Source organism: Sus scrofa, chromosome 10 (assembly GCF_054392235.1).
Source record: "Sus scrofa isolate SSC_HxYL_T2T_F1_AM1 chromosome 10, Sscrofa_HxYL_maternal_Yorkshire_Landrace_v2.0, whole genome shotgun sequence".
NCBI lineage: Eukaryota > Metazoa > Chordata > Mammalia > Artiodactyla > Suidae > Sus > Sus scrofa.
The window spans coordinates 12,199,292-12,212,607 of NC_139392.1; the positions used below are offsets into that span (position 1 = coordinate 12,199,292).

Below are 13,316 nucleotides of genomic sequence, written 5' to 3' on the forward strand. Positions count from 1 at the left end.
ATTTCTATTAAAAACAGCAGAAAGGGGCATCGACAAATGGCTACCCTTACATGGAATTTTAGTTTGAGAAGGTTGTATCTACAATCTTATTTGATTTCCATAATAACTCTGAGTTAAATCAGACCATTTATTCTATTATGTTAAAAATATATGCATAACAAAACTTTTCATCTTAACCATCCACTTGTGTTTCTAATTAACTTATAATTACATAACAAGTACAATTGGCATGAATAAGGTTAAGGATAAACAACTGACTGTAGACCCAACAAGCGGGAGGAGAACTATGCAGGGGCCCCAGAGAGTAGCCTTCCGCTCTGATTTCTCAGTGTACCCTCAGTGCGGGGTTCAGGGGGAAACAGCACTATTGCAGTCAGCAGCTTGTTATGTGGAGGCTGGCTGTATTCGCTGGAGCAGTGTTCCCAGGAGGTAGCCATCAGCCCCCGGTAGCAGTTGAGCACTTCGCAAGTAGTCCAAAAGGAGATGTGCTGTACTTAAAAACACGTACCAAATTTCGAAGATTCAGACAGATTTCATATTAACTACATGTTTAAGTGATGATATCTTGGTCCTATTGGGTTAAATAAAATGTATTCTTGAAAAAAGACAAGGTCACTGAAATAGGAGCCAAAAGGGCGGGCCACACCTAGCCCCGCCCCTCAGAGGCAGCCCCGCCCCGGGGAGGTTGCCGCTAAGACCCGGACGTGGCTCCGCCCCTGCAGCGCTCCCCGCCCCTTCCCCGCCCCTTCCCCTTCCCGCGCGCGTGCGCACTCCTGCAAAACCGCGCGCAGGTGCTCCGCGCTCCCAGGTCCTCAGATCCCGGGCCGAGTTAAGGCCCTGGCGCTCGCCTGGCGGCTGGCGTTGGCCCACCATGCGTTGGGGGCTGCGCCCGAGTGGGCCGGGGGCAGCGGCCCTGGCCGCGGCCCGGAATTTGTGGGTGCAGCCCCGCCCGTCCTGTAGGCCGAGCTGGCGAGGGACGACGGGGAGGCTTTCGGTGCGGTCAGTCACCGGGGCCAGTAACCAGCTGCAGAACTCGAGGAATGGCAGCTATCGGGACACGGTGCTGCTGCCGCAGACCAGCTTCCCCATGAAACTGCTGGGCAGCCAGCAGCCCGACACGGAGCTGGAAATCCAGCAGGTACGGGCCCGACTGTGCGCGGCGCGGGTGTGTAGCCGGGCCTCGGCAGCCGGGCCCGGCGGGGGCGGAGAGGACACGGGCCTCCCCGGAGCCACGCCCGGGCCTGCCACACCTGGCGCGGGGCGGGGCGGGGCGGGACGGGACGGGGCCGGGCCGGGCCACAGGCTCCAGGGTCCTGGCTCCTTTGGGCCGGGGGTGTTGTGACCAGCTGAGGCGAAATTCTCCGCTTCGCGCAGGTGGTGTAGCTGAAAACAGGAGTGAGGAAACCTCTGGGCATGTCTCCTGGAGGCGGTAGGTTCCAGAGTGGATGCTAGGGGATACCCTAGCGATGCCCACGTAGCGTGGATAGGCTGTAAATCCCAGTTTTAGTTGAGGCAAAACCAGTCGAATTTGGACGCTTTTCCAAGATCTTTTTAAGAAGCAGATTATCATATACACATATAAAGAGACATTCACTCATGAGGGGAAATTGAAGCTCACTTTCACGGTATCAGTAGGCCCCTAGTTGGAATTATGGCTTGTTTGCTGGGTAGGTTGCGCTGCTTACTCCTCCGAATCCTCTTCCGAAACTGTGCTTCTGTCTCCTGTATTAGATTGAACTCTCTAAGGGCAGAGAGTCACTAGCTGGTTTCTGTAAATCCTAGTCTTTAAAAGCCCTGGTATTCTGAATGCGCGTTGGCTAATTAAATGCACTTATCTTAAATATTCTTATGACAGCTATCAGAGTTCCAGACTCACAAACCCGTTTTGGCCGTCTAGTTTTTTTTCTTTGTCGTTTTAGGGCCGCAGCCTTGGAATATGGAGTTTCCCAGGCTAGGGGTGGAATTGGAGCTGTAGCCACTTGTCTACACAATAGCCACAGCAACACGGGTTCCAAGCCTTGTCTTTGATCTACACCACAGCTCCTGGCAATGCCAGATCCTTAACCCACTGAGCAAGGCCAGGGGTGGAACCTGCGTGCTCATGGCTACTAGTCAGATTACGTTCAGCTGAGCCACGTTGGGACCACCAGCCATCTAATTTTTAAAGTGTTTTTTGGCAGGACCTTCTGTATTTCCGGGACTGACAATTTCACTTATTTTTGCCTATAATCTTCACACCAGTTTGGTGACTTGGATGTTATTAACATTTTTTTTCACATGAGGGCCCTGGCCCACAAGGGCAAAGTGACTTGGCCAAGGTCATACAACAGGTGGGGGGAGGGGAGTGGTACTGCTGTGAGTGTTATTCCTGATGGAGATAACAAGTGCTGAGACCAGAGGATAGTAAAATTAAGGGTGTGTGTGTGTATGCGGTACATGTTGGAGACTCTACAGGTCCTTCAGCATGGAGTGGAGGGTAAGTAGTGCCTGTGTGTCTGTCTGTCTATGGTGAGGGATCCACTCCTTCAGCATGAGTGGAAGGTGGGGAGTGCTGAGAGACGGCCCAGGAACTTAGCAGTACTTAACCTTTAGAGGATCCTATGTACTTTATAAAGAGTTTAGGCTTGAAACCAAAATCTGCAGAGAAACTATCAAAAAGTTTTAAGGAGTTCCCTGGTGGCCCGGTGGGTTAAGGATCCGGCATTGTCACTGCTGTGGCGCAGGTCACTGTTGTGGCATGGCTTTGAAACCTGGTTTGGGAGTTTCCACATGCTATAGGGGAAGCCGAAAAACAAAAAGAGAAAAAGTTTTGAGAGATGAGTCCTCAGATATGCATTTTAGAAAGCGTTTGTGTTCTAGAGTTGTGGGATAGGGATAGGAAATAAGAAAGTGCGGGTTGTTATTTATGGTAAGATTCAGGAGTATGTATTTAAATGATGTGCAGATGTTATTGTTCTTTTTAAACAGAAGTGTGGATTTTCAGAACTTTATTCATGGCAAAGAGAAAGAAAAGCGAAGACAGAATTTTGTCTTCACGATGGACCTCCTTATGCGAACGGTGACCCGCATGTTGGACATGCTTTAAATAAGGTAATTTAGGTTATGAGACTTAAAATAAAACCTCTATTTAAATATACTTTGCACGGAGTTCCTGATGTGGCTCAGCGAGTTAAGAACCTGACCAGTATTGATGAGGATGCAGGTTCAATCCCTGGCCTCAATCAGTGGGTTAAATATCTGGCTTCGCCGTGAGCTGTGGTATAGGTCACAGATAAGGTTCGGATCCCGTGTTGCTCTGGCTATGGTGTAGGCCTGCACCTTCAGCTCTGATTTGACCCTTAGCCTGGGAACTTCCATATATTGCAGGTGCCGCCCTAAAAATAGAATAAAATCTTCCTTGTGGTGAGTAAAAATATCCAGGAAATTTCCTCCATGGACAGCTTGATATCATTTGCCTCAGTCGGGTCTGGCTGCCCTAACAATATTTCTTCCTTTCCACTTTTAATAAATGTGGAAAGGAAGAAATGTTTTTCTGGACTACTGCACTGTTTAATTTTGGGAAGAAGGAATTGAGCTCGGAGCCAAATCTCTCCTTTGTCCATCCATGAGAATGCGAGTTCGATCCCTGACCTTGCTCAGTGGGTTAAGGATCCGGCGTTGCTGTGAGCTTCGGTGTAGGTCACAGACATGGCTTGGATTCCGAGTTGCTGTGGCTGTGGTGTAGGCTGGCAGCTGTAGCTGATTAGACCCCTAACCTGGGAACTTCCATGTGCCTTGGGTGTGGCCCTAAAAAGCAAAATAAATAAATCAATAAATAATGATAATTAAGAGAATGCACTAGAAAGAAAAAAATTTTTTAAATATAAATTGTAGGCCATTTGTGTGTGTGTGTGTGTGTGTGTGTGTGTGTGTGTGTGTGTGTGCGCGCGCGCGTGCGCTTTTTAGGGCCACATTCTCAGCATATGGAAGTTCCCAGGTTAGGAGTCAAATCAGCTACAGCTGTGACCTACACTGCAGCTCGAGGCAAAGCCAGATCTTTAACACTGAGCAAGGGCAGGAGTCTAAACAGATCATGGGTACTAGTCGGGGCCGTTTCTGCTAAGCCACAATGGGAACTCCTAGGCCACATGGTTTAGGTACGAATAATGAACATCATATTATCTTTACAGATTTTGAAAGATATAGCCAATCGATACCATATGATGAGAGGCTCCAAAATACATTTTGTGCCAGGCTGGGATTGCCATGGGTTACCCATCGAAATAAAAGTATTGTCCGAACTTGGTGGAAAAGCTCAAAATCTTTCAGCTATGGAAATTAGAGAGAAGGGTAAGTAATCTCTCTGCTTTAACACGATATTTGTAAATAGTGGTTCTTTGGAAAAGTCATGGCTTTTTTTATCGAAGAGACATCCTGTTGTTTTGGGGGTTTTGCCATTGTTTTCTTCGCTTATAATGAGATCTGTTGGCAACCACTTTGTGTCACATAAAATTCAGGTTTTGTTTGACTTTTGTGAGACCTTACGTTCTAGAAATGAAGAAAAGATTTGTGAGCATTTCCAAGTACATTTTTCAGTTCTTTATTTTTCACATTTTATGAATTATTATTTTGGTCGGTGGTTTTTTTTGTTTGTTTGTTTGTCTTTTTGCCTTTTCTTGAGCCACTCCCATGGCATATGGAGGTTCCCAGGCTAGGGGTCTAATCGGAGCTGTAGCCACCGGCCTACACCACAGCCACAGCAACTCCAGTTCCTTAACCCACTGAGCAAGGCCAGGGAACGAACCGGAAACCTCATGGTTCCTAGTCGGATTCGTTAACCACTGCGCCACGACGGGGACTCCAGGTCGGTGTTTTTATTTATTTTCTTGGCGAGGGCTTGTTGACCTATTTTAGGTACTAAACCAAGAGTAAATTTTTAATTAAAAATTTTTTTCAAAATCTCTTTTTTGATCCTTCCGTAGAATGGGTCAGGGAGGATTTCTCTGTTCTTTTATATTAAACGGTTATGTAATTGGATATGGTTGTGAAGATTTTTTTACTTCCTTGTGAAACATTATTATTGGTTGTATGGATTAATTTTTTATGTGTGTGTATAATGAAATAAGAGTTATTCTTTGACCTTAAGTTAAAAAAATATGAAGAGTGACTTTTCCAGTTTATTTTTTTCTAAATGGAAGGTCATTGTGTGAAGTCTGGAAAATAGAGGAGATGGTAACAAAATTTTAACTTTTGAAAAATTTTTAAATTCTTTTATTTTTTTATTTAAAGTTAGTTGATTTACAGTGTTGTGCCAATTTAACTTTTGAAATTTTAGTTACTTTTAGAATTTGTTATAAGTACCACTTTTTTTTTTGTCTTTTTAGGGCTGCAGCCACGGCATGTGGAAGTTCCCAGGCTAGGGGTAGAATTGGAGCTGCACCTGCTGGCCTGCATCACAGATCCAAGCCACTTTTGTGACCCACACTGAAGTTTGCTGCCATGCCAGATTCTTAACCCCCTGAGCAAGGCCAAGGATCAAACCCGAGTCCTCATGGATGTGAGTTGGGTTCGTTACTGCTGAGCCATGTCAGAACTCCTCTTCTGAACACTTTTTAACTTTGAAGATAATTTTCTTATTACAAAAATTTAAAGTCTAAATTTTGTAAAATACTTGCATTTAGAAAGGTACATGCTAAACAACATGTAAGAATTGGAATTGGGAGTTCCTGTTGTGGCGCAGCGGGTTACAAACCCTGCTGTGATCCCTGAGGATGGCGGTTCGATCCCTGCGTTAAGGATTCAGCGTTGCTGTGAACCATACACACAAAGAATTTTAATTAATTGGCTTTCAAAAGCTCTTTTATTTATTTTTAGCTAGATCATTTGCTAAAGCAGCGATTGAGAAACAGAAATCAGCCTTCATCCGTTGGGGAATAATGGCAGACTGGGATAATTGCTACTATACATTTGATGGAAAATATGAGGCTAGACAGTTGAGAATTTTCTACCAAATGTATGATAAGGTAATAAAGTTTTTTTTTTTTTCCCCGAGTATGTTCAGTTACATGTTAACAAAATACCAGCTTTCACATATCTTTGTCTTTTACAGGGCTTGATTTATCGATCTTACAAACCTGTATATTGGTCTCCCTCATCAAGGTATTTGTGTGGTTTTGGTAGTTAAAGGGGAGAATGTGGTGGGGCTTCCCAGTATTAATGTTTAGTATGTTTAAACCTTAGGACTGCGTTGGCTGAAGCAGAACTTGAATATAATCCAGAGCATGTCAGTCGTTCAGTGTACGTCAAATTCCCTCTCTTGAAACCGTCTCCTAAGTTGGCATCTCTTATAGGTAAGATTTACCTGTTGCTTGAGTTTGTTAAAGTTGGGAAATTGTAACATTTGATTTACTAGTATATTTGAACTTTTATTTTCACAGATGGTTCATCTCCTGTTAGTTTTTTAGTCTGGACCACTCAGCCTTGGACAATTCCAGCCAATCAGGCTGTTTGTTACATGCCAGAATCAAAGTAGGTATATTATTGTATCTTTTGTTTTATCCACAAATAGGATCAATTCCATCATTAGCATTATTTTGAACTTATCCTCATTATCTTCTTAAAATATAGTGAATTATAACTTAGTTATTATGTTCACATAGATTTCATAAGCTTTAGAGGATTCTACTTAAGATCTTGTTTCCAACTTTTTTGGAAAAGAACAGTGTAACGGATGGGAGTTCCCGTTGTGGCTCAATGGGTTACAAATCCAACTAGTATTCATGAGGATGTGGGTTCAATCCTTGGCCTCGCTCAGTGGGTTAAGGATCCAGCATTGCTGTGGCTGTGGTATAGGCCAGCAGCTGCGGCTCTGATTCGACCCCTGGCCTGAGAACTTCCATATACTGCAGGTGTAGCCTTTAAAGAACAACAACAACAGAAAAAGATGTAAAACATTTAAAGTATTATCTGTGATTTTATTTTTTTTCATTGTTAGTAATTCCTAAAATTTTATTTTAGGTATGCGGTTGTGAAGTGTTCCAAATCTGGAGACTTCTACATTCTAGCTGCAGATAAAGTAACATCTGTTGCTTCTACTTTGGGAACAACTTTTGAGGTTATTTCAACATTCTCAGGTAAAGATACGTAGATATTCTGATCAATAAAGTTATCAAAATATTGAGTTGATCTGAGTTCAGTAACTTGCTGAAGACTGCTCATTGTGAATTCAGTACCTTGCTGCATATTGCAGATATGGCCTCTGCCTTTCTAGAGTATATTTTTAATTGATTAAACTGAAGGAGAATATACATTAAATGTGATAAGCATATAGAAAACCTGAACATTGACAAAGGCACAATAGATTAAAAAATTTTTTGGCAAAGATCCAGTGTAAAATTGGACAAATGTCCTTTGTACAACATAGAATGTACAAATTTCCCTTTAAAATTCTATTCAAATTGAATTACTGAAAATTATTTTTATCTGATTTGATCAAAGAAGCAAGGAAATAAATACATATATTTTGGAGTATATGATTTTAATGGGGAAATTGAATAAACTGAAAGTAATTCTTGAGACAGTGCTTCTATCTAAAGAATCATTAGTAAGCTATAATTTGGGACTTCTGAATTAGAGGCTAATTTTGAAATATAACAAATTCTAGGAAAGTTGAAAATTACTTCTAATCCTTGGGGATAATACATCTTTGAGTTTCTTAAGAAAGAAAAAAAAAAATGACAGGAATAGAGATACTCAAAAATGCAAAGATTGCCTAGCCAAATAAGGCACCAGTTCAGACAGCCAATTAGAGGTTAGCCATCTTAACAAAAATAAAAAGGTTTTTAATGTCAAAGGCCTGAAAGAAGCTACAGAATGTTTAATGTTTAATATCCTTTGGTCCTTGTTCGTGCTTTAGGTAAGTTGCAGAAGCCAGTATGTTCTTTATATCCCTCTCTCACCTCCTTTTTTTTTCTTTATACCCCTCTCTCACCTTTTTTTTGGTCTTTTTGCCATTTCTTGGGCTGCTCCTGTGGCATATGGAGGTTCCCAGGCTAGGGGTCTAATGGAGCTGTAGCCACTGGCCTATGCCAGAGCCACAGCAATGCGAGATCTAAGGTGCACCTGCAACCTACACTACAGCTCATGGCAATGCCAGATCCTTAACCCAGTGAGCAAGGAAAGCCAGGGACCAAACCGGCAACCTTATGGTTCCTAGTCGTATTTGTTAACCACTGAGCCACGATGGGAACACCTCCTTTTTTTTCTTTATACCCCTCTCTCACCTCCTTTTTTTCTTTATACCCCTCTCTCACCTCTTTTTTCCTTGTACCCCTCTCTCTCCTCTTTTTTCCTTATACCCCTCTCTCACCTCTTTTTTCTTTATACCCCTCTCTCACCTCTTTTTTCTTTATACCCCTCTCTCACCTCTTTTTTCTTTATACCCCTCTCTCACCTCTTTTTTCTTTATACCCCTCTCTCACCTCTTTTTTCCTTATACCCCTCTCTCACCTCTTTTTTCCTTATACCCCTCTCTCACCTCTTTTTTCCTTGTACCCCTCTCACCTCTTTTTTTTTTTTTTTTTTTTTGTCTTTAAACCTCTCTCTCACCTTTTTTTTTTTTTTTGGCCATGTCTGTGGCATGCATCAGGGATCAAACCCAGGCCACAACAGTCACCCAAGCCGCAGCAGTGACCACACCAGATCCCTAAGTGCCAGGCCACCAGGAAGCCCCTCACCTCTTTATTTGATATGTAATTGATATGTAGCACTGTATTAGATTTAGGCACCCAGCATAATGATTCAATATTTGTACATAATGCAAAATGATCACCGTAGTAAGTCTGGTTAACGTCCTTCATCACACATAGTTGCAGTTTTTTTTTCTTATTATGAGGACTTTAAAGGTCTACTCTCTTTGCAACTTTCAAATAATACTGTACAGTATTATTAACCACATCCCACCTCTTTTTTAAGTGTAGAAGGTATATTAATAGACTCCACTGATATGTTTGTTGCTACAAAAGTTGAATGGCACTCTCAAAAGGATTTTGAAAGTATTAAGGTTAAATTTAAAGATCGTTTTTTCTAGATTGCACAACTGTTTCAAATTATTACTTTGTAGAGAATTGATTGGTTGACATTTTGAGCCACTGTGTTTCAGAGGAAGATGCATACTTCTCATTCCTGGCAAGATAATCTGATGACAGCTGGCTTACAGGTTATTCAATTAGTAGGACGGTTGAACAGCTAAAATGGAAAGTTGTGTGTGGGGTAGATTTTCTTTTCAGAAAAAGCTGTCACTAGTTTCTTACTAATCACTGGGAGATCTTTGTTGGGAGCTGAGGGAGGGAGGCCACTCCTCCACTTAGTGCTTGGAGCACTAAGTTTGGGGATGGAGGAAAGTTCACAGGTGGAGTTTACTTTGCTCCAGCCTTTGATTTCCAAACTAGAAATGCACATAAAGGACAGCGTGGAGTTGTGGGACTTAGGAATCTAAGTCAGCGAGGACTCGAGGGCACACTGAAGACAGCGAAGAGTTGGCTTGTCTAACACCGGTGCTGACCCTCGTCGTCTCTGACGACATTGTGAGGTACAGGGACGAGAATGCACCCTGAAATACGCGGTTTATCCTAGTCAGTCAGCTGTTCCCCACTGTGAAATGCCAGGTCAACCAAGTCAGACAGCAAGGAGGGCTTGTGGTTTTTTTTCAGAAAAGGGAATTTTCATTATTATCAGTTATAAGGAGATGTTAGTTTTTTCTCAAGCCTCTTACTCATTGTGCTGGGGGTTTTTTTAGGTTTTTTTTTTTAATTTTTGCTTTTTAGTGCCGCAGGTGTGGCATATAGAAGTTCCCAGGCTGGGGGTTGAATCAGAGCTACAGCTGCCTGCCTACACCACAGCCACTGCAACCCAGGATCTGAGCCACACCTGTGACCTATACCACAGCTTACAGCAACACTGGATCCTTAACCCCCTGAGCAAGGCCAGGAATCAAACCTACATCCTCATGGACACTGTTTGAGTTCTTAACCTGCTGAGCCACAATGGGAACTCCTATTGTGCTGTTTTAACCAAAATGAAGTCAGCAACAGGGCTGTCTATGAAATGTCAAAGTTAAAAGATTTGAGTTGTTGTTCTGGTGGTATGGGCATGTTACATAGTTTTTATTGCTGTATGGCTAGAAAAAAGGATCATAAAAGTGGAGAAATGGCTCTAAAAGGACAGATTTTTTTGGTGGTATTGTTAAACATTATGTAGCTTGGAGAGATGAAGAATGATTTGTGGGAAGGATCTGAGGAATAAGGGGGCCATCGACCTTTAATTATTAAAGAGTAGATAAGGTACCCAGACTTATTCAATATGTTGGTTAAGTGGGTCAGTAGAACCAGATGATTTCATTTTACTTTATTTGTTTTTTGTCTTTTTAGGGCCTTACCCACGGCAAATGGAAGTTCCCAGGCCAGGAGTCGAATCAGAGCTACAGCTGCCAGCTTACGCCACAGCCACACCAGTTCCAGGCCGTGTCTGTGACCTACACCACAGCTGACGGGAACTCTGGATTTTTAACCCACTGAGCGAGGCTAGGGATCGAACCTGCATCCTCATGGATACTAGTCAGGTTTATTTCTGCTGAGCCACGATGGGAACTCCCAGACTATCATTTTAAAGTTTGAAGACTATTATTTTTAGAACATGTGGGAAAAAGATCAGTGTGTAGAACTCAAGAGGAAGTAAAAGTGGGAAACATTAATAATGGAGTGGAAAAATTGACAGATGATGGTTACGGAATATTGTTAAAGGGAACTCGAGTTACGTGAAACATTAGAGTCAGGCTTGCCTTTGAAGTTGAGTTAAATCACTGATAGCCATGTGACCTCGGGCAAATTGCCTGTTTGCTTGTTTTCTGATTTGTAAATTGGGGATCAATGTTAGCTTTTTTGTAGGCATATGAAGACGAGGTAAGAGTTTATGTTGAGTCCAGTACTTGGGGGGTGCCCCGTGACTTGTCAGGTTTTATTTATCATCTCTGACCTTTTCAGGGTAACATTGTGAAAAGCAACAACAGTGAGTTCTTGCAGAGATAGTATTAGAACCTGCTGGTCATTGGCCTGTTGATCTGGAATGTTTTTGTCCTTTATTCTGAAAGGCACATAACTCTATAGAAATTAAGGAAATTTTCTTGGGATCATTTGATTATCTGTTTGTTTATAATTGCTAATATTTTAAAGCATTTACAATGTGGCAAGAATTGTGGTAAGTGTCCCAAATGTGTAACATGCATTAACTCTGCTTATCTTCACAGCTGCCCTGGGAGGTGGACTTGTAGTTATTCACACGTTACAGATTCCTGCAGGTCACAGGACAAGTGAAAGGGAAAGCCGGAATTTGAGTCCAGTCGTGTCCCAGATTTTCGCCTGACGTCTCCTGCTGTTCTTAAAGAGGTAGAAGAATTGCTGTGTAAGATAACTCTTAACCCTGGTTCTCTCTCCCCGCAGGTGTAGACTTGGAAAGTGGTACTTGTACTCATCCTTTAATTGCTGAGCGAGCATCTCCTCTCTTACCTGCCAATCATGTGACCATGACAAAAGGAACAGGATTGGTTCACACAGCCCCGGCTCATGGTATGGAAGATTACAGTGTGGCATCTCAGCACAGCTTGTCCACGGTACCACTCCTCTTTTTTCCTTCCTAATTATTGCTTTTGTAGAATCAAGGCAATAAATCCTAGCTAGCATTTTTACCTTTTGATAATAAATAGTAATGTTTGTCATAATGGTTAAATTAGGAAATACTTGTGTGCAGCACTCCAAAGGCTCATTAAGTCATGCTCGTTGAGAGCAATTTCCCAGAATAGCATAAAATCCTCCCAGAATTGGAATTGAAGAGTATGTACTCGATAGGGACTTTTTTTTTCAAGTATAAAGTCAGACAAGGTACTTTGACTCACTGCAAAATGGCAAGTGGATTTTACTAAATAGTTGAAAACAGCTAGGTTTTTTTTTTTAGTCTAAACAATTCTCTCTATATTTATTTTGCACATGTCAATTACTTGGCAAGTTTTTCCATTTAAAGTCAAGTCTCAGAGTCATCATTGAGTGTGTACGCTGCCATAGATCTATAAATTAATAGAGGTTTTTAGTATATTTTGTTACTTTTTGTTCAACTTAAGTGTATGCTGTAATAAGACATTGTGCCTTTGGTGATTTAAATGTGTAAATTCATAAATTCTGACTTAGAAGTACCTGCATTTTTAGTGCTGTGAAAGACTAGACTATAATGAGACGTTTTATGTAGAATATTGTTTTGCCAGATATGAGAGAAAATGCCTTTATACTTCATCTTTTTTTTTTTGTATTTTTAGAGCCACACCTGTAGCACATGGAGGTTCCCAGGTTAGGGGAGGAATCGGAGCTGCAGCCGCTGGCCTACACCACAGTCATGGCAGCATCAGATCCAAGCCACGTCTGTGACTGTATACACCACAGCTCATGGCAATGCCGGATCCGTAACCCACTGAGCGAGGCCAGAGATCGAACCCACATCGTCATGGACACTATGTTGGGTTCTTAACCCACTGAGCCACAACAGGAACTCGTCTACTTTATCTTAATTGTTCACAATGACTCTTTGTAGGATTGCTTAGTGAATGAAGACGGAGTTTTCACAGATGCTGCAGGTCCTGAACTTCAAAACAAGGCGGTTCTTGAAGAGGGAACAGAAGTGGGTGAGTACTTGGTATGCTGATATCATATATATGTATTTTCTGAAAAGCAGCCAGCAGTAACCTTTGCCTGCTGTTCTCCCATATTGTACTTCAACAGAAACAAATAGCTAGAATTATGTTTTACTTTTTGTTTTGCCATGTGCTTTAAAATGGAGCTTGGCACTTTTTCATCATTGCTTTGAAGTTACTTTGCTTGTTTAAGCACAGCAGAGCGGTAAGCAGGGAATGGCGTTGTCTTAGGACTACAGAGATAATTATCAGCAGTATTGCTTTTGGGAAAGGATGAAGTCAGTTTTGGGACTAGATGCTGAATGTGAATCAGACACTCACTTCTTTTGTAACCCTTGTAAATCACTAACCATATAGGATAATTTATATATTAACAGTCATAAGGGTCCTCCAGTCGTTAAAAACCCAACCTCTGGGTAGCAGGCCAGACCTTACCCTGGGATCACCTAGGCCCTGACCTGTCCACTGGCAGGTCAACACAAGCTTCAGGACACCCTCAACCCCATGCCCAACTGTACCAGGACACCCCCACCCCTGTCCCAGTGATCTCACACCAGCTCTGGATCCCTGGGCCCTACAGACAGACTCTAGGACCCAGGTCTAC

At 42.4% G+C, this 13,316-nt stretch overlaps 1 protein-coding gene across 2 annotated transcripts in view; it reads left to right on the forward strand.

Annotated features, from left to right (window-relative positions):
* Positions 1–763: 763 nt before the first annotated feature.
* The window catches only part of IARS2 (isoleucyl-tRNA synthetase 2, mitochondrial), a 49,152-nt gene continuing 36,599 nt past the window's right edge, over positions 764–13,316 (forward strand). For both annotated transcript variants that reach the window (XR_014817328.1, XM_005656783.4), the window contains exons 1-10: positions 764–1,138; positions 2,968–3,090; positions 4,170–4,329; positions 5,854–6,002; positions 6,089–6,138; positions 6,220–6,329; positions 6,417–6,507; positions 6,997–7,112; positions 11,475–11,644; positions 12,613–12,703. Coding sequence is in view for 1 of the 2 variants with exons in the window: in XM_005656783.4 (XP_005656840.2) it covers positions 872–1,138; positions 2,968–3,090; positions 4,170–4,329; positions 5,854–6,002; positions 6,089–6,138; positions 6,220–6,329; positions 6,417–6,507; positions 6,997–7,112; positions 11,475–11,644; positions 12,613–12,703 (1,327 nt within the window). In the remaining variant the exon portion in view is untranslated. The remainder of the gene's footprint in view (positions 1,139–2,967; positions 3,091–4,169; positions 4,330–5,853; positions 6,003–6,088; positions 6,139–6,219; positions 6,330–6,416; positions 6,508–6,996; positions 7,113–11,474; positions 11,645–12,612; positions 12,704–13,316) is intronic.